The following is a 17,727-nucleotide window of genomic DNA, read 5'->3' as shown; positions in this document are numbered from 1 at the left end:
TCCGATATCTGTTTGTTGGGATCGATGTAGTAAGTACCTTGAGACAGGCCAGCGTGGTTCAGAAAATTTTCGAACTTTTGATGCAGCACTATATATAACTATACGGGATATTTTTCAAAAGCAGTAGTCAATCCACAATGATCTATGCTGTATGCAAAATAATAAGCACAAGCTGTCTAGAAAAACAGATGTCAGATGTGCTGACAGAAATTCTGCTCTGTATGATTTCTTTTTTTAACTCAGTAATTACACTGCTTTCTCATACGAAGATAGCCATCATGGCAAGATGTCTATTAGACTCTAGTATATACAGTTGAATTCTAAGATACTCAATATAAGATCTCAAGTCATTCTCATTTTATGATCCTCGCCTCGTACATGTACCACTACCATCTATTCTCTCGTTATCGTAACTATTTATCTATTGCTTACATATGCTGTAACTACATCGAGTAGATTCTTACTATATGTTAACCGACCACAGATAGTAATTCATACTAGAAACACCAACCATTAATGAGAAAGTGTTGTCCAAAGTCGCGGATAATAACAATATAACTCACTCCTACATCGGTATACATTGAACAGCCGTTTGTCGAGACCTCGAGACCTCGGCAGTTGCAAACCAGTTAACTAAACCTAAAACAGCCTAGCGTTTTTACGCGTGAGTGATGTAACTAATCAGTCGCGTCCTTCAACCATCGAACAATCAGGATATATTTTCTTGAACGCTTCACGCAATGGCCAGTATCTAACAGAAAACCACTCTTCTACTTCCCAACATACATCACACCCAGTCATTAAAACATAATAATGTTTACCACCATCTCCCAACCAGCTCCTTTCACGAGACTCTTCTCCCACCACCACACATCACAACCACACAATCCCTCCCCCCTCGCCCCGCGCCATGCGAACCTAACCTCATCCCAGGCCCCTACTACAATGCCAATGTCGCACTCAAAACCCCAATCGCCGCGCATAGAGCATAAACATACACACAAGCAAGAGAAATCGACAACAACAAGAGCAACATCACCCAAACAATCCTACTACGCCGACCGCTACGCCAACAACTCACCGAAGGCCCAACTCGCGCGCCAAAAGGCCTCCCGTGAACAACAACGGCGCGATATCTTCCTGAATAGAGTGAAGCGAGATCGCGACGAGGGCAGATTCGACGCTAGAAGCGAGCAGATTCAGCGGATTAACTATTTGGCGCAGCAGCGGAGGTATCAAGAGGCGATTGCGAGGTCTGCGCCGGATGTGGGGCCATTGATGGAGGAGGTGGAAGACGGAGGGGGAGAGGGAGAGGGAGGTGGGATGGTATTTGATGACGGGGCTGAGGGGTTGGGTGGTGTTGAAGGTATGTATACATACATATATCTATACGTGGTGCCTGCCCTCTCAGAGGGCTTTTGTTTCACTTGAGTTGCTTTGTCTTTGCCACTTTCCCCTTGTGCTAATATAAACCCATTTCAACAGACGAACGCATCCTCGAAGAATTCATTTCCCAGGAGGAAGAATACCAGGCCTTCTTAGAGGAATTGGAGCCCTTGTGGGATATCGAACAACAGTCCCAACAGGGCGACGGCCCGCCAAGCTCCCAGTACGACGATGAAGAAGACTATGAGAATATTTTTGCTGAGTTGCTTATCGGAGATGACGACCAGGATAATCAGCATCAGCATACAATATCATCAGACCAAAATGACAGCATGCATGATAGGATGGATATGTCGTGTGGGTAGACGTGCTATTTGAAGTGTGCGTGTTTTAGAGGTGCATTTTCAAAGTGGCGTTTTGCTGGGCTTCAGGTGGTAGATCCAATATTATTTATTATATTTTTATTTTCTGTCACTCTGTGTTTATTTACTTTCCTTTGGACGATCGATGTATTGAACGCGTTTGTGTAGCAGTGGGCAACGTTTTCTGTTTTTTTTGTAAAAAAAAAACCATTCATGAAAGAAGTAGTTCTATGGGATATTGAAGAGAGGTAGTTAGAGACGCGGGGTATCTGGATTCTTTCTCTTTTTTCACGTTCCTTTTTATTTATGTACATATAGAGTACACGGTACGGTACGGGGGATGAGAATGGTCATTGCGCCAGGTGGGTGGGATATCAAAAAGTTAATATCAGGCGGCCTGAGAAAAGATGTCGAGATACATATAAAGAAAAATAGAGAGGGGGGGCGAAGAAAGGGACATGGAAAATTTCAAGAAATAATAAATAAATTCATTCTACCAGGAGTATTATTATTGCTGGGGACATTGCGGCGTCTCAGCGTCTCCTCCCCCGCCAGCGAAAGCGCCTGGGAGCCCGAGTTCATCCGCCAGCGGATTCGACACCAGGGCATCAGGCGGGCTACCCGCAGCTTGCATCTATTATCACGAATCGTTAATTAGCCCGCTGCCCTTGTGGAAAAGAAAAAAAAAAAAAAAGAGGGGGGGATTAAGGGTTAAAGCCTACCTTCTGCATCTTCTCCCAGATATACGCCCTATCCGCCGGCTTCTCATCCGAATACCCCTCCTCATCAAACTTGCCTACAATCTCCGCCACGAGCACAGACTGCAATTCATACCTCTCCAAATCCTCCTTGGGCACCTTGTCCCGATTCTCCAACAGCCAGGGGCCGAATTTGGCATGCAGCTCCTTCATGGGCTCGTAGAGCATCTCCTTATTCGACAGCTGCTCCATGATGCCCATGAAGATTTTATCGAGGTTCTCATCGTCGCCGCCACCAGCACCACCAGCGCCAGCTCCAGACTCCATCGCTTTGAGTAGCTGCATGAGCATATCGTCGCCGCCATCCTCCGTCGCTGCGGCGGTGGCTTTGTCGCCGGACGCCTGCATCCGCTCCATCGTCTTGCGGATCGTTTCCTGGAACCCGTCTTCTGCTTTGCTGGCACTACTACTACCAGCAGTACCGGCGGCGGTAGAACCGGATTTGGCGTCCCCCTGTCCCTTTCCGTCCTTATTACCACCGCCCAGGTCCGCCTCGGATCCTCCAGCTAACGCACCAGGACCCCCCTCCCCCATAAGGAGTTTCATAATAGCCGCCGGGTCCATGTCTCCCTGCGCCATTTGCTGTGCCAGTGCATCCCAGTCTGGTTCACCGTCGCCGTCACCGCCGCCACCGCCTTGGCCGCCAGCGGTTGCCGAGCCCATGAGCTCTGCCATGCTTTGTTCGAGCTGCTGGATGAAGGCGTTTTCATCGAGGTCCGATTCGGGTGCTCTGGTGGCGTTTTGGTCGGGTAGTAATGATGATGGTGGTGGTGGCTGTGGTGCTGTGGTAGAGAGGGATGGGGCGTTCTTGCTGGAAGAGGGTGCGGCAGAAGTGGGCTTCTTTGATGTAGAGAAATCGTCCAGGACGTCTGTGTGGTGATTTTTGATTAGGTGGTTCTTTATATAGATATGCATATGCATATCTGTATACATTATGGTATATTTTGATCTGCTCCTTTTCCTTTTCTTTTTTTTCGTTCATCTCGCTTTGCAGAGAATAGTTTCAATCAAAGCAGAAAGATAAGATATCTATCCAAACTCACCATCTAAATCCTCAAAATCTGACCCCTCCTCCTCTTCATCTCCTTTTGGCGCAGCAGCGATAGTCTGGGCAGGAGCTTGATTGCCATCATCCCCAGCCTCCGTCACCCCCGCCGCGACGGCCGCGGTTGTTGAACTCGGCTCATCCTGTTGCTTCATGTCCTCTGCGACAGGTTCTGCAGTACCAGCTTCCACCGGGACAGCTATACTTTCCTCCTCCTCTGTCTTCTTCCGCTTCCCCTCGTCGGCCATCACTCCGGTTTTTTTTTCTTTACTATTGTTTTGTTGTCTTGATTTTCGTTGTCTATTGCCGAAAGAGAGTTCGACGGGCGGGGTAGAGAAAGGAATTCGACGCGGGTTTTGATTTGAGGACGGGGTGGATTAACTTAACCAGAGAGTCGAGGAGGGTGGCTTCTTTAGATTAAGATAAACCGAACCGAAGGGTGTAGCTGGTGGAGTTCAATGTTGATGTTTGGTGGTTTTGGTTTCCGTTCCATTCTGGTCTCTCGCTCGGCAAAAAACCCATGCACAAGCTTGGTGTTGTTCCGAAGCACATGCGGGCGGTTGGTAACTTTCCAGGGCTTCTTTCAGCACCAACAACCCAACCGCCGACAACGATATCCATTTATTACTAGGCATGATATAGAGTAATGATAATGATTTTTAAACATAGTTACTCATAAACTTGCCCTATCTTGAGAAATATTATCTAGAGAGTAAGTTACTCCGTATTGTATCAAATACCAAACAAGTGTTCGAGGAACCCGCCAAGAACGGCTGAAATAAACCCTGCTTTTTCGGGAGGCTCATTGTATCAACATATTCCCATGAAATACAGCGTAGTCATGTAGATATTAAATGCCACTTCTGCAACTCGCAGCCTCAAGCGCTGCCGTTGAATCATTTTAGAGCCAGCCTGCTGCTGCTACCTGTACCCCAACCGCACAATACCGCTCACACCAAACATCGTCATCGGCTCTAGTCCAGCTCTAGTCCATCGGGGAGTTCAGGAAACACGATTTCACTTGCATGGAGGAATAGGGATTAAATAGGCCATTCACCTGCAGGACTGCAACAGCCAAAGAGAGCACGAGGATTCCAGTGTGGGAGAACGAATGAATTCGAGTGGAAGTTCAACTGGGTTTCCCCGCGGCTAAAGATGGGGCCGATAGAGCAGCAACCTGCAGGTCGTTTGAGCAGTACGTGGACCTGTACTAACTAACTACCCATACATTACAGCGGTTCTGTCTGTAAATCTCGAACCTTTTCTTATCTTCTTTCGTTGGAAGCATCCAGTTGGGGGCGGAAGGGATCAGGATATCATCCCGCCCGCCCCAGTTAGTTATATTGCGTCCTGCGTCCTGCGGATGAAGCAGAGAAGAAAAATCGAAACTGACTAGGAGCAGTAGCAGCAGAAGCAGCAGCAACGCAGAGAAGAGTGGGCTGTCCAATCTTTCGGCTTCCTTTCAATCGTCACCAGAAAACCAGACATGATCTCAATGTCAAACACCCATCCAATAATGCCTAGCAAATTTCGGTCCGGCTGGTTGGTTGGCTTTGATCGGTTGCACTGTTCAATCACCCTCCCCTCTTGGGCGATACAAAAAGGATGTACTGCGTAGTTACGCCGCTGAAAAATAAATAAGCAATAAGTCAGTCATATTTACTGCGAAAGGGTAGGCAGGCAGCGTGGAAAATTGACAGTTCATATATTGCGACCCGGGCCAACTACTCCTGCCTTTACCGCCTTTCCTGTAATTTGGTGTTTTCTTTCTTTTTATTTTCTTTCTTTTTATTTTCTTATTTTTTTTTTCCCGAGCTGGTCCTCAACCTGCATTGTGCATTGTGCATCGTGCATCGTGCATCGTGGATTGTGTTTCGGGTGTCATGCGAATCGCAAGGGTCAGACATTGGCTTTTCCTGCTGCTTCGGTTTTTTATATAGTTCAAAAATAGCTGTAGCACATAGAGTACATAAGGAAGCGCAGATTCGGATGTCATATCTCTGCCCCTGGTCCTCTCGTCATAGCATGGAGGTCGTAGCCTCATATACTACTCCGAGTGTAGAGAGTCATAGGGGTTGTTCAGCCGGAGAAGAAGCTTGAGGCCAAGCATGGGTGCGTCGACGCCAGCGCAGAACCCGGGCGCCACCAAGAACAGTGAGGCGTATCCGTTGCTGTACTATGTTATGTCTCTGTAATGTGTGGTAATAATACATGTACCTGTTATCAGATTGCACGGTCCCCTAATAGGAACATAGCGGGCTGGTCGTCGTCATCAGCAGCCATTAATTTTGGCTGTCAAGGGCTATGTACTGTACGTAACTGGTGAGAAACGCTTGACCGAACCGCCACTCCCCGCAAAAGTAATCATAATAATCATCATCGTAATAATAATAATAATAATAATAATAATAATAATGATAATAATAATAACAATAGTGATAATGAGAGCTATAGGGCATAGGAATTTATGACAATTGCCTCTCACCGTAAATTGTAGCAAGGGGATGACGATATTGTATCTGCTTAACCATCCACAAGGCGCCTGCCTGGAGTCGAGGGAGGCTATTCGCGATAAACTACGGACTTAGGAATCTTGTCCTCCGTATTACAGGCCCCGGATACCGCGCCAATACCGCGCCAATACCGCCATACCACCATACCACCGTACCACCATACCAACCAGCGCCAATGCCACTCCCCGCCTTTGCCCTCCCTCCCTCCTCCGGCATCATCCTCCTGCATCCTGCCCACCCACCACCACCACCCCCAGGCTTCTTTAAACCGGTCTGACCCTTCCTGGTTTCTGTTAGTCAATAATTTCATCCTACCTGCCTGAATTCTTCTTCCTCCTCCTCCTTCTCCTCCCTCCTCCGCACTCCTGTCAACTCGCCTTGTGTCTTTGCTGCTCCTCGTCGCCCCCGTTCTTCTCGTGGCTTCTTTATCTTCTCGCCCGTTCTAGCCCCTTGGTAGCCGCGCGTTTCTGCAACTTAAACGCCGTCCCTGGTGCTTAAGTCGCGGTTGCCACAGCCCTCTTCTCTCCCTCCCTTCCTCAAGTTCCCGCGTTCCAATAAAACCGTATTTTAAGCGAATATCACAGTCCATTCGATTGCACTCCTCCCCCCTTTAGACCTTTCTCTACGTGATATGAGATCTGTGGTCAATGTCAGCCAGATTAATTCGCGGGATGGCATTAGAATGGAGGAGGTAATTCCGAAATCCGAACCCAACCCTGAGGGTTCTAGCAGTTCATCAGTCTCAACACCAGAACCAGATGGTGAAACCGTCATTCAAGACGCTGCCCAGCGGCAGAAGCGAAAGGGAGGCCGCAAGCCGGTACGCCGTTCTTTTGATTGGATGCTCTCCCCCCCCTGTTATTTTTCCTGTTTTGGTTTCTATCGTGTACATGTATGTAACATTACCTCTCTTGATATATATAACTAATCCTTTTTCCCCCGCCTGTTGTGATTCCACTGTCTCTATAGATATATGCCACCTCCGAAGAGCGGAAGCAAAGGAATAGACAAGCGCAAGCGGCTTTTCGTGAACGACGCACCGAGTATATAAAACAGCTGGAGACTACCATCAAACACAATGAGGAAACCCTGCAATCGCTGCAGCAGAGCCATCGTAGCGCCGCTGATGAGTGTCTTATGCTCCGCTACAAGAACTCGCTACTGGAGCGAATTCTGTTGGAAAAAGGTACATTATTATAACCCTTGTGCCGTCTTGCGTCTATACAAAAGATTATAGCTATGTAGGACGTCGGCTAATTGTATCCCCCCTTCCCACCACACTTCTCCCGATTATAGGCATTGATGTTCAGGCTGAGCTGCGTATGAAAAGTGGCAGTCCCGATGTGCCACCAGCCAAACCTGCTAGACAACCCATAAGCCAAAATTCCCCTCTTTCACGAACCGCTATCAACAGACAGTCTGTCAATCGTCACAAGGTCGGAATGCCACAAAAGCTTGACCATTCTAATATCTCACAGGCACATCGTGAGGATTCCTATACACTGAGATCCCCGCAATTGCATCCCACGCCCATCTCTCATGGCTCGTCGCCTTCCACCGCTAAGTCCCCCGGCTTCAGCCTGCAAGGCGGCATGTCACCGTCTGGTACGGAAATGCATCCCCAGCAGCAACAAAATATCCCCCAGCTGCACCAGCGCCAACGACCGCCATTATTATCCCCGATCGGCGGCTATAACGGCAACGGTAACGGTACGAACGGCCACCACACAATTTCAGTCCCTCCCTCCGATCCCGCCACGCCAACGACGGCTGCCCAACCACACACTCCATCGGGGAGTGTGGTGAACGCGAACGGGATGGGTTCAGGCTATTATCTTTCACCGTTCCAAAGGCATTATGACCAATTAGGCAAGTAAGCCCCTATCCCTCCCGCCTGGAAAGGAACGAAAAGGAGAAAAAAAATTTCTCCTCTCCCCCTTCTTGTTTTTTACTCCCCCAGTCTCAAAATAAGCCTCTATTGGTCCTAGATTGATTCCTTCTCTTTTGTCGTATAGAACAGGAATATGACGCCCAAGCCGACATGCTCGATGAACAACAACCCGACCCTGACGGCTCCGGAGAAGGTGCCTCGTACACGCCCGATTACCACGAGCCGCGACCACTGAGCGCCCGAGCGCAGCCACAGACTCAGACTCAGTTGAGCGAGCAACGGATTGCTGCTGCCGCTACTGCTGCTACTCATGTTGCTACTACCACCGTCGACATGCCAACCCGCGAAGAAACAGAAGCCTTTGTACGGGGCGATTCGTTCTTCGATCACTTCGATCCCATGCTGGATGCGGATCCATTTGGCCTGACGGCAAGCATGCACTTCCAGACTCCGTTCAGCTACACCCAGAGCCATGCACGGCCATGAAAAACATAATAAATCAAATGAAATTTAATTTATAATATGAAAATTAATCGACCAAAAACCCACGAAACCCGCGAAACCCCGAACCCGGCCCGAACTTTATTTTATTTTATTTTATTTTTCTTTCATTGAATGACACAAAAGACTGGACTGGATGAGCCAAATTTCAACACAGAAGATTTACACTCTACGGCGTTTCGAAAACGGAGGTTCATCTCGATATGCCTTTTTCCAGCGGATCATGATTATATAAAAGCCGCGGCGAAAGATTCTTTTGGGTCATTTTCTTGAAGTCTAGATTCACTTGGGACAATGTGTATGTTTATATATATTTGCGCCCCGGGAAACAGAAGGACAAGATAACGGAGCAAGCAAAACGAAGATAGAAAAGGTTTATTTTACCCATTGATACGAAGGAAGGGCATTTTGAAAGGCGTCTTGCTTTCTTTTGAAGTTTGTTTTGGGGTTTTTTCTCTTGTTTATATATATATATACATCTGATATATCTGCCTGTTTATTTGTTTACCTTCCGGGCTATATTCTGTGGATACCATCTATTTTTTGTTTTGGTATACTCTTGGGCGGGATGTTTCCTCATCATATTTATTCTTGATATCATGGGATTTATGAGGAAGGCCTGTTTCCTTTTGTTGTTTTTAAAGCTAGCTTTGATTTTGATATGATTTGACTTGAGGGAGATATGAAAACGAAAATGATGGAAGGTGAAAATGAAAAAGAAAATGAAAATGAAAATGACAATAGAGAATTGATAATGATGATGATTATTATTATGCTGCTGTGATGATGTGATGTTGTGCTGGTTTGTTGTTCTTGTTTGTGATTCCATTCATTGTGATGTCTTACCATTACATCATACTACATCATACATGGCCTGTTGAATAGCATCCATGATAGTTTAATTCTTATTTTGTTGCCACTCTCTCTTGTCTGGTCATAAGATACTTAAGCTGCACCCCTAGTCATCATAGCTAGGTACACTGTAACTGCTGCAAAGAGAGACACAAATTGAATTCAATAACTATATATTGACCTAAGTTACTCATCAATAACAATATAACAATATAATAACATACAGACTCCCCGGTCAGTTGTTTACCCTAAGCCCTAACCGACATAAGCTTTTCCCCTCCGGCCCGACTCCGCTTCCGGGCGTGTTTGTCCTGTTTGGCTGCTTCCTGCTTCCCTCGCCAGCCGCCAATTCGCTTAGCAAATTCCACCTCAATCGGGAAGGCGAACGAACCTCCTTCAGAAAGAAAGAGAACTCATCCTCCTCCTCTTCATCATCCTCAACATCCTCAACATCCTCAACCCGCCTCACAGCAACCACGCAGACGAACAGCCAATACCTGTCTGCTCACCTTCCGCGCAGGGTTCTATATAATCCTTGCCCCGAGGTATGTATGTGTCGATTCCATAGTTGTTGTGTTTATTATTTGCCCTACCCTCGCCCTACCCAATCCCAGCCCAATCCAGACAGACAGCCCACACACCACAAGACTCAGCTATTCAGTCCTCTCCCATCTCAATTCCACTTCCACCTCACCTAACCTCACCTCACCCACCTCACCACCTCACCACCTCACCACCTCACCACCTCACCACCTCACCACCTCACCACCTCACCACCTCACCTCCCACCATCCTCCTCCCCTCCTCCGCAGACAACAATTGAAATTCTTACAAAATACGAATCAAAACTTCATTTCAAAATAAACCTATAAAATAACAACCCAATCCAGGGAAACTTAACAAAAACCCACACCACCACCACCAACCTCCCTCCCTCCCTCCTCCCAAATTCAAACTCGCATAAAAAGCAATCCTCCCACATCATCCGCCTGGCGCCCGGCTCATACCTCCCCAAAAGCCAGAGCTCCCGCCCCCCCGCGTCTTAAAAAAAACCGAATTGCTGCAATAACAGAAAGCCTTCCCAGGAAGGCATATCCCCTTTCCCACACAAAAAGCCAGGCGTCATGTCGGACGTCCGGTCCAAGGTACGATATTACTTTTTTGATTTTGTTGTTTGTTTGTTTGTTTTTGGAAAAGATTGGGAGGAGTGGCCTTGGATTCGGGAATTGTGACTTTGCAATTGGCAATTGATGAGATAGATGTATCAATTGTGGTCACGTTCGTGTGTACAAATTGGGGTTTTTGATTGACTTTTTTTGATTGTGTGTTGTTGTTAGATGGCTGTTTTCATTTGTGGAGAAACCTGAAAAAAAAGGGGAGAAAAAATGATTTGAGAAATATGCTAACATCGTCACCCACCTTCTCAACACAAACAGAACCTGTACGAGCTTCTTGGTATGTAATTCCTTTTTTTTTCGCCTTTCTTTTCCCCTACCCTCCTCGCAGGGGCCATTCTATATATATATCATATTATCAATTTAATCTAACAACCGTTTGTTACTTCAGGTAATGACCCCGAGGAGGATTCCGATCGGGAGCCATCGCCACCCACCAGCGCTATAACCAAGGCCGCCCCTCGATATGGGAAGCGTGAGGGTCCTTCCGAACCTCCCCGTTCTGCCAACCCTGCCAATGCGCGTGCTCCTCGTGCGGGACGTGCTGGAGGAAATCGCTATGGGAATGAGCAAGGTATGGATATATATATATATATATATATTTCTTATTTGTCTTGGAGATTCTAACCCATTTCAATTTCTCTTTTTTAGCATTCCGTGACCATGACGCGAGCGCCCGAGCAAACCGCAGCAAGCCTGTTGATGCTCCCCTACCGGATATCCCAACTGGTGTCGTGAAGAACCGCGACGTGCGCGGCAACCTCCTTCGTGAGGATCGTACCAACCGCTCGGACAGAACGTAAGCATATTTTCCAGTATACGAAACCGAAATAAAGATGGAAATAAAAAGCAAAATGTTTACTAACACCCCTCCACAGCGAAACCAACAAACAAGTCGAGCAAGGTTGGGGCGCGACCGACGGCGAAGCCAACTGGGATGACGAACGGGCCGCCGCGGCCTCCGCGAAGCGAGAAAAGAAAGAAGGCCCCGGCAGTGAACCCGCTGACGCTGAAGCTGCCGCTGCTGCCGCTGCCGCCGCGGAAGCCGAGGACAAAGCCAAATCTTACGCCGAATACCTAGCCGAGCAAGCCGAGCAGCGCCGCGAGGACCTGGGCGTCAAGGAAGCGCGCAAGCCCAACGAGGGCGTCAAGGCTGACAAGAAATGGGCCACGGCCCGCGAGTTCAAGCGCGACGAGGACGAGGAGGCGTACATCAAGGGTAAAGAGGAGAAGGCACGGCGCGAGAAGGCCAGGAAGGAGAAGGCGTTTGTCGAGGTGGATATGCGCTTTGTCGAGCAGCCTCGCGGCGGGCGTGGTGGGGGACGCGGTGGCGGGGGCCGTGGAGGCGGCGATCGTGGCCGTGGCGGGAATGGCGGACGGGGCGGTGGTGGTCGTGGTGGGGAGTTCCGTGGCGGTGCGGGCCCCCGTGGTGGCCCCCGTGGCGGCCCCGCTGCCGGCCCCAGCGTCAACGTCGATGAGAAGAACTTCCCGGCTCTTGGCGGCAAATAAATCTTGTTGTACCGTTACCGTTACTGTATCCACCCCCCTTTCCCTTCCCCCTTCCTCTTTCCCCTCCCTTCATTCCCTTCTCTCCATTTTTGTCTTAATGAGGGGACGGAAGGAGTTGGTTGTTAGGCAGAGGAAATAGGAAATAGGTGGAGAAAGGGGAAAAAAAGGATGGAAGAAAGAAAAAGAGAAAGCTTACCTTTTCTTTGTTTTTGTTGTGATTTTTTCATAATATTATTCTATTTCATTTTGTTTTTCTATTTTGTTAACAATGTCTTTTCCTTCAAATTTTTTCTATAACATTTTCTGCTTTCCTTTTCCTTTTCTCTTTCCTCTTTTTTCTTTTTTTGTGTAATGCATCTCTCATTCATTTCATTTCTATCACTTTGTTTTATGTAAAACAGTTTGTGATGTGAACTGATTCAACTGAAATTTGGGCTGATTGAGTTGACTTCAAAAATAACATGAAAAAAACTTTATAATCAGAACAAACAACTTAAAAAAAAACTAAAATCAAAGAAATAACTTTGATTTTCATTAGTACATGTATAGTATTTTCTTTTACCATACTCAATTCATGCTTGCTTCAACTGTTTGTTATCTCTGCATATTTACTCCATACAGTTGTTCTGCATGTAGGATGGTAAAATAGTGAAAATAACAAGGGGGGGAAAAAAAGAACAAAAAATCTATACATTTTGATGCAAAAAACATCATAATCCAATCTGACCTACTCTGTCTGATATTTGAATGGGAGCCGGTTGGGCGGGTAAGCTAACCAACCACTTGCCATGCCAATTACCTCCAAATATGAATACTGCTCATGGATATATATCGTCGAGGGGAAGGAAACGCTCCGGTACCAGAAGATTGTAGGAGGCGCGCACTTGTTTCTTCCTTGGCGAGTATATATATATATATCTTTTACTGGAGAATCAGATAGATGGGCATCCGTGAGGGATGGAGCTCTTCCATTCCAACTAGTTCAGTTCAATCCATTCAGATACAGCTTAGCTTGGTCTTCGACGTACGTCCTTCGCGTCCTTTTGACATTCATTGACAAAGCATCCTGAGTATTTGACAGAGAAGTTGAGTTTATGCCCTAGCTTTTTGTATGAGTGCTTCTATCTATCTGTCCTGTCTTTCCATATATTATACATTCCATCATCATTCACATCATAGCATATTTCTTGCTCATATTCATGCTTGTTCTCATTCATATTGCTTGCAGGTGTGTCCAACAATCCTGCAGTAGTTCGCGTTCTTGGAGGCATCGTTTTACCCCCCCCTTGAATCAATTTTTTCAACCCTTTTCCCCCGCGATCAAAGCTTTCAAAAACACTCTATCAAGACTCGATGTTTTCCCCGCAATCAAGGCTTTCAAAACAGTCACATTATGTCAGGATCCTTCTGCAGTTCAGTGATGCAGAACGCAAGATGTTTTATACCTCAGATAAATGAAAAAGCGGAAGGTTATTAAAAAAACAAGCAATCCGGGCCATAACCTGTTGGACGTCTGAGTGGCTGTATTGGTTATTGGTAGCTATCTACTCGGGTTATATGCGTGTGGTGCGGGGCGCTAGTCCGTAACTACCCGTACTAGGAAGCCTACAAGAAAATATGCCATTGGCCTTGAAAATGGAACAATCAAAGCAAGCCCCAAAACCGATCAAAGACATATATATACCATAGGCGGGGTAGCAAAAAAGGGCAAAAAAATCCAGGAAAAAGCCAAAATAATCCCAAGGTAAACCCCCAGCACCAAGAAGAAAAGAAGAAAAAGAAGAAAAAAAGGAAAGAGAAATGCCGCATGGTTAACATCATGAAAACAGCAGCGGTGCTAATTACCAGGAGCAGCCCATCTATTGTTTGCATTGGGTATGTTGGCCACCATTCTGAATTGAGTTCCTTTCCTTCCTGCAACGCCAGCAGCTGCTTCATCGTAGTCATCATGATCGTCATAATCCTCATCATACTCGTCATCCTCGTCCTCATCCTCATCCTCATCGTCTTCATCATAATGATCATTGTCATTTGGGCAGTCGTCACCTTGGCAAGCTGGGGGCCCGTCTTCCAACACTTCATCATCCAAGAACTTCAAACCAGCCATAGCTTTCCCATTACATGCCCTCTCAAGAGCAAGGAAGGCAAAATGGCCACCAACTACAGGGCGAGCGAAAAAATTGGGCCCAGGGAATCCGCCGTCACCTTCGGTTTTATGTAGATCCGTGAAGGGGCGGTCTGTCGCGGTTTCATTGAGCCATTTAGCAACCGACTGAAGGATTTCATGGCGAACGTTTTTGCTGGATACTGCCATCGATAAAAACTCCCAGTCCGTCTTAGTGTAAAGATGACGGCTGTCCAACGGCAGCCCGTACTTTTGGCGCACGTAATGATACCATTTTGATTGCCGTTCATAAACCCGCCTAGGTACAAAACCTTCATGGTCCTTCTTTGGCGGATCAAGGGGCTTTTGCGGGTCGCCGTGGTCGAAACCTTCATTCCCACTTGAAGGACTACTCCCCGAGCCTTCCAAATGGAAACAGAGAAGGGAGTCTGCATACAAATTGTACAATGTAGTCCAAGAACCATACCAGTCGTAGGAAAGTTTAGCATGAGTTTTATCCCTCGAGAACCCATACTCTTCCCATTTCGCGATGTACGTGTCGGAGATATTCTGTTAAACATATAATTAAAATTAACATAGCTCCTTTTTTCTCCCAGATTTAAAAAATAAAAATAAAAATAAAATAAAGAAAAGTAACAATCTCTAGTCTCGGACATACCTTGTAGTACCTAGAATCATCCTTATTCCCGACAACTGAGGAAAGCCCGCTCATTGCATTGATACCAATAATTCCTTTGAGTGCAAGATTTGTTTGAAGTGCCAGCCATCCAGCAAAATCATCGGTAGATACTACATGCGAATTAGCCAGCGATCGCCATAGAACAACTTAAGGACAGACGTACGTTGATTTTCAGGGAGTAAAGAAAATTCGACCAAGTATCCGGTCCATTGCTTCCATAGCTTGTAGGACCTTTTGACCCACCTCTGAGCCTTATCACCTGCGTCAGGCGTCATTGCCCAGGGGCTATCAAGCTTATCGATACTGCCGCATGATTCAAGGTCTACGAGTGGAAATATGCCAACATTTTCATCATCTTCAGTGTTTACAGCGGGGACCACAGAGCTCTTTGCGGGGTATCGCAGCGAGTTAACGACGGCCAGTCCCATTATCAGCATATTGCCACATTCTTCTACTGGCATGTATTCATCTCTTCCATCTGGATGGCCGGTAATGTTAGGGAAATGAGTACCCAGGTCGTGCATCGCATAAGTGTTTGGATACTGGCCGCTGAGCATATGTTCTATCAATGGTTCCAAAAGGTAGACAAGCCATCTGGGATTGGTATATAGGAAAAACGGGAAAGAGGGGAAGATAACATCGATTGTTTGGCAGTTTCCATTGGATGAGATCTCCTTTAGGAACAGAATCGGATTCTCGGCCGTCCCTGAAAATGACGTCGCACCGAGAACTTGTCTCGCAGAGAGAGCGACAATGTCAACGTAATCCTCTGCACCGGACAAAAACGCATCAATTTCGAGTTGACTAGAGTAGCGTGCGGCAAGTGTGGATGCATTTTGGAAGTCAGAGTAGTGAAAGGAAAGAAGGTTGTCCACATTTCTAAACCAAGACTGCCAAAGAGGTTTCATCATGGTCAAGCCGCGGGCGGCAGCAAATTGGACAACCGGATCCTGGATATGAGCAATGGAAAACGTGACTTTGTCTTGCACCAAAACAGTTGCGTCTTCGTCGACTGACGCATTGAGAGAGAATGACTTAGAAAAGGCAAAGACGGGCTCCTGGTCCATAATCGACCGAAAGATATCATCATTGACATTTTGTAAAGTCACAGTCCTTGCAAACCGCTTGCGAAGTAGAGCAGAAGTCCCAGATTCGTATCGAACACCCTGGGTGGGTTGAATTATTTAGCATTTTATACATTCCTATTAAGCGAAATGAACAAACCAGCTTTGGGGTGGGGAGGGGGGATTTTTACCTCTGGTGCAACGATATACAGGCTGCCCCATTCCGAGCGGTCATTGTGCTCCGTAAAGTGTTGTTCCGTTTCGCGTTTGACATGCCATCTATTAAGGGGCGGCCCTCCATCGTCGGGAATTATACGGTCGAAATCCCATACAATGCGAGCCCCCCGGTGGCCACTGACCCACTGGCCGTTCAAGTCCATATAGATATGAACATTCCTGTTCCCCTTGACAAAGACAGTGACATACGCAGCAGGGATGGACTGACGAAGAGTAGAACTCGGAGTAATGGGTGACAAGAATGACAGCGTAATGAGAAGTGGTTCTGCTGACGTTCCAGATGGGGATGTGGCAATGGAGTAGGTTAGGTTGGTAGTGGAAGCATCGTACTTCGCACCCAGATACGTAGGATACGAGATATTGTAGCTATGTGATTTATCTCTTGTCAGACAAGCAAGTGCCTTACGTTTCCAAATTTGGCAGCAGGTAAACATACCCAGACTCATCCGTAACTGGAGTCAATGAATCCTGAGGGCGTCCAAGCAGCGGATATACATATCCTGTGTCAGGGACAGAGGCCATTAGGGAGAGTCCCATGTGCTCTCCCGTGTAGAACATGGGCCAGTGAGCCCACGGGTCATCTCGAGCATTGGCGAGCCAGGTGCTAAGATATGGATTCCGCACTACCAACGGGAGAACGGGAGGGGTAAGGCGGGAGGCAGCAACAAGAAAGGAGTGGAAGATGGCTGCCCCAAGGAGCGGAGTGAGTAACCATCGCATGGTGCCAGCTCAGCTCCACCACAAAATAGCTGGGGGGGATAAGGATGTAACCGGGGAATGGAGGGGTATTGTTTAAAGATACTATGACCTCCTAGTTAGCATTGCGATGTAGCTGGGGAGGAGGAGAACGAACGCGAAGAGAAGAACCAGAGCGGCTGGAGAGGGAGTAGGGAGTAGGGAGTTGGGAGTTGGGAGTTGGTATAAGAAGAAGAAGAAGCGAGCGACGAGGAGGTTAGGTTTGGTCAATGAATGAAGGTCATGCGGAGAAGTCAGGCCAAGTGGAGCCGCAGCCGATCCCAGCCCCGCTCGCTATATTAATGGCGATTTACACGCTGTATATGTGCGCTGGTTGCTCGATGATGCGTGGCCCAAAATTGCCCAAAGAATGACTCGAAATTGTGGTGATGCGTGGGGTAGATAGAGAGAGAGAGAGAGAGAGAGAGAGAGAGAGAGAGAGAGAGAGAGAGAGAGAGGAGACAGACAGATGATGATGAGAACGGGGAAATGGATGAAGCGCATAAGGAAAACAGAAAACAGAGATTGACTTCCTCCTTCCCGCGGTTCCGCTCGAGCATCAACAAACAAGAATGATTTGAAAAAGGGCAGGTTTATTATCCCCATTGTCTCATAGTTAGTTAACTTACTGCTGTTGATTATTCCTTCTCCACCCATCAGGCATAAGATACCAAAACATAGTTAAAAATATCTGATGCTGAGTCCAACTCCCCGTTTCGCTCTCTGTGTAGTATGTATATATGTACAGTACAGTACATGCATGTACCTGTACAACCATCCCAAAACTTGTTGATGGATGGAACGGAAGACGGGGGGAATCTAGAACTATTTAGCCGCTGCCCTAGCCTACACGGCTTAAATACCGGATAACTTAACTATAAGTTTAGCCCGCTGA

The 17,727-nt window shown here is 47.1% G+C and overlaps 5 protein-coding genes across 6 annotated transcripts; 3 read left to right on the top strand and 2 right to left on the bottom strand.

The window, feature by feature from the left end:
- The first annotated feature begins 513 nt into the window (after positions 1–513).
- Positions 514–2,381, top strand: BDBG_03147 (uncharacterized protein). The gene is made up of 2 exons (XM_002626924.2): positions 514–1,366; positions 1,486–2,381. Exons 1-2 carry the CDS (start codon positions 814–816, stop codon positions 1,749–1,751), a joined length of 819 nt encoding a protein of 272 aa, XP_002626970.2. The 5' UTR covers positions 514–813; the 3' UTR covers positions 1,752–2,381.
- BDBG_03146 lies at positions 603–5,921 on the bottom strand. Of its 2 annotated transcripts, none has more exons than XM_031721128.1 (4): positions 3,550–5,921; positions 2,471–3,375; positions 1,381–2,382; positions 603–1,183 (listed from the first exon to the last, which is right to left on the bottom strand). In XM_031721128.1, the coding sequence occupies exons 1-3, from the start codon at positions 3,797–3,799 to the stop codon at positions 2,257–2,259; spliced, it is 1,281 nt and encodes a 426-aa protein (XP_031577561.1). In that variant the 5' UTR covers positions 3,800–5,921; the 3' UTR covers positions 603–1,183; positions 1,381–2,256. The 2 variants fall into 2 exon arrangements, with proteins under 2 accessions (XP_031577561.1, XP_002626969.1); XM_002626923.2 differs by lacking the exon at positions 603–1,183 and having other exon boundaries at positions 1,827–2,382; positions 3,550–5,177; positions 5,250–5,736.
- Positions 5,922–6,695: 774 nt separating this feature from the next.
- On the top strand, positions 6,696–8,441 carry BDBG_03145 (bZIP transcription factor; the record flags this gene model as incomplete). The annotated part of the gene is made up of 4 exons (XM_002626922.2): positions 6,696–6,884; positions 7,034–7,250; positions 7,361–7,933; positions 8,080–8,441. 4 exons carry the CDS (start codon positions 6,696–6,698, stop codon positions 8,439–8,441), a joined length of 1,341 nt encoding a protein of 446 aa, XP_002626968.1.
- A 1,991-nt stretch (positions 8,442–10,432) lies between these two features.
- Positions 10,433–11,992, top strand: BDBG_03143 (uncharacterized protein; the record flags this gene model as incomplete). The annotated part of the gene is made up of 5 exons (XM_031721127.1): positions 10,433–10,453; positions 10,745–10,763; positions 10,875–11,057; positions 11,135–11,282; positions 11,362–11,992. 5 exons carry the CDS (start codon positions 10,433–10,435, stop codon positions 11,990–11,992), a joined length of 1,002 nt encoding a protein of 333 aa, XP_031577560.1.
- Positions 11,993–13,348: 1,356 nt separating this feature from the next.
- Positions 13,349–17,677, bottom strand: BDBG_03142 (glutaminase). Its single transcript, XM_002626919.2, has 6 exons — positions 16,951–17,677; positions 16,534–16,898; positions 16,052–16,463; positions 14,960–15,962; positions 14,776–14,906; positions 13,349–14,666 (listed from the first exon to the last, which is right to left on the bottom strand). Exons 2-6 carry the CDS (start codon positions 16,815–16,817, stop codon positions 13,830–13,832), a joined length of 2,667 nt encoding a protein of 888 aa, XP_002626965.1. The 5' UTR covers positions 16,818–16,898; positions 16,951–17,677; the 3' UTR covers positions 13,349–13,829.
- Positions 17,678–17,727: the final 50 nt, after the last annotated feature.

The sequence above is a fragment of the Blastomyces gilchristii genome (genome assembly GCF_000003855.2).
Source record: "Blastomyces gilchristii SLH14081 genomic scaffold supercont1.4, whole genome shotgun sequence".
Lineage (NCBI taxonomy): Eukaryota > Fungi > Ascomycota > Eurotiomycetes > Onygenales > Ajellomycetaceae > Blastomyces > Blastomyces gilchristii.
The sequence above is the reverse complement of the archived record's forward strand: the minus strand, read 5'-3'. Positions and strand labels throughout refer to the sequence as shown.

Coding starts and splice junctions, on each gene's coding strand:
- BDBG_03147 (XM_002626924.2), top strand. CDS start 814: ATGTTTACCACCATCTCCCAACCAGCTCCTTTCACGAGACTCTTCTCC. Junction 1,367..1,485: donor GGGGTTGGGTGGTGTTGAAG/GTATGTATACAT, acceptor CCATTTCAACAG/ACGAACGCATCCTCGAAGAA.
- BDBG_03146 (XM_031721128.1), bottom strand. CDS start 3,799: ATGGCCGACGAGGGGAAGCGGAAGAAGACAGAGGAGGAGGAAAGTATA. Junction 3,376..3,549: donor AGATTTTGAGGATTTAGATG/GTGAGTTTGGAT, acceptor ATCACCACACAG/ACGTCCTGGACGATTTCTCT. Junction 2,383..2,470: donor TCTGGGAGAAGATGCAGAAG/GTAGGCTTTAAC, acceptor TCGTGATAATAG/ATGCAAGCTGCGGGTAGCCC.
- BDBG_03142 (XM_002626919.2), bottom strand. CDS start 16,817: ATGCGATGGTTACTCACTCCGCTCCTTGGGGCAGCCATCTTCCACTCC. Junction 15,963..16,051: donor TGTATATCGTTGCACCAGAG/GTAAAAATCCCC, acceptor CAACCCACCCAG/GGTGTTCGATACGAATCTGG. Junction 14,667..14,775: donor ATGATTCTAGGTACTACAAG/GTATGTCCGAGA, acceptor TATGTTTAACAG/AATATCTCCGACACGTACAT.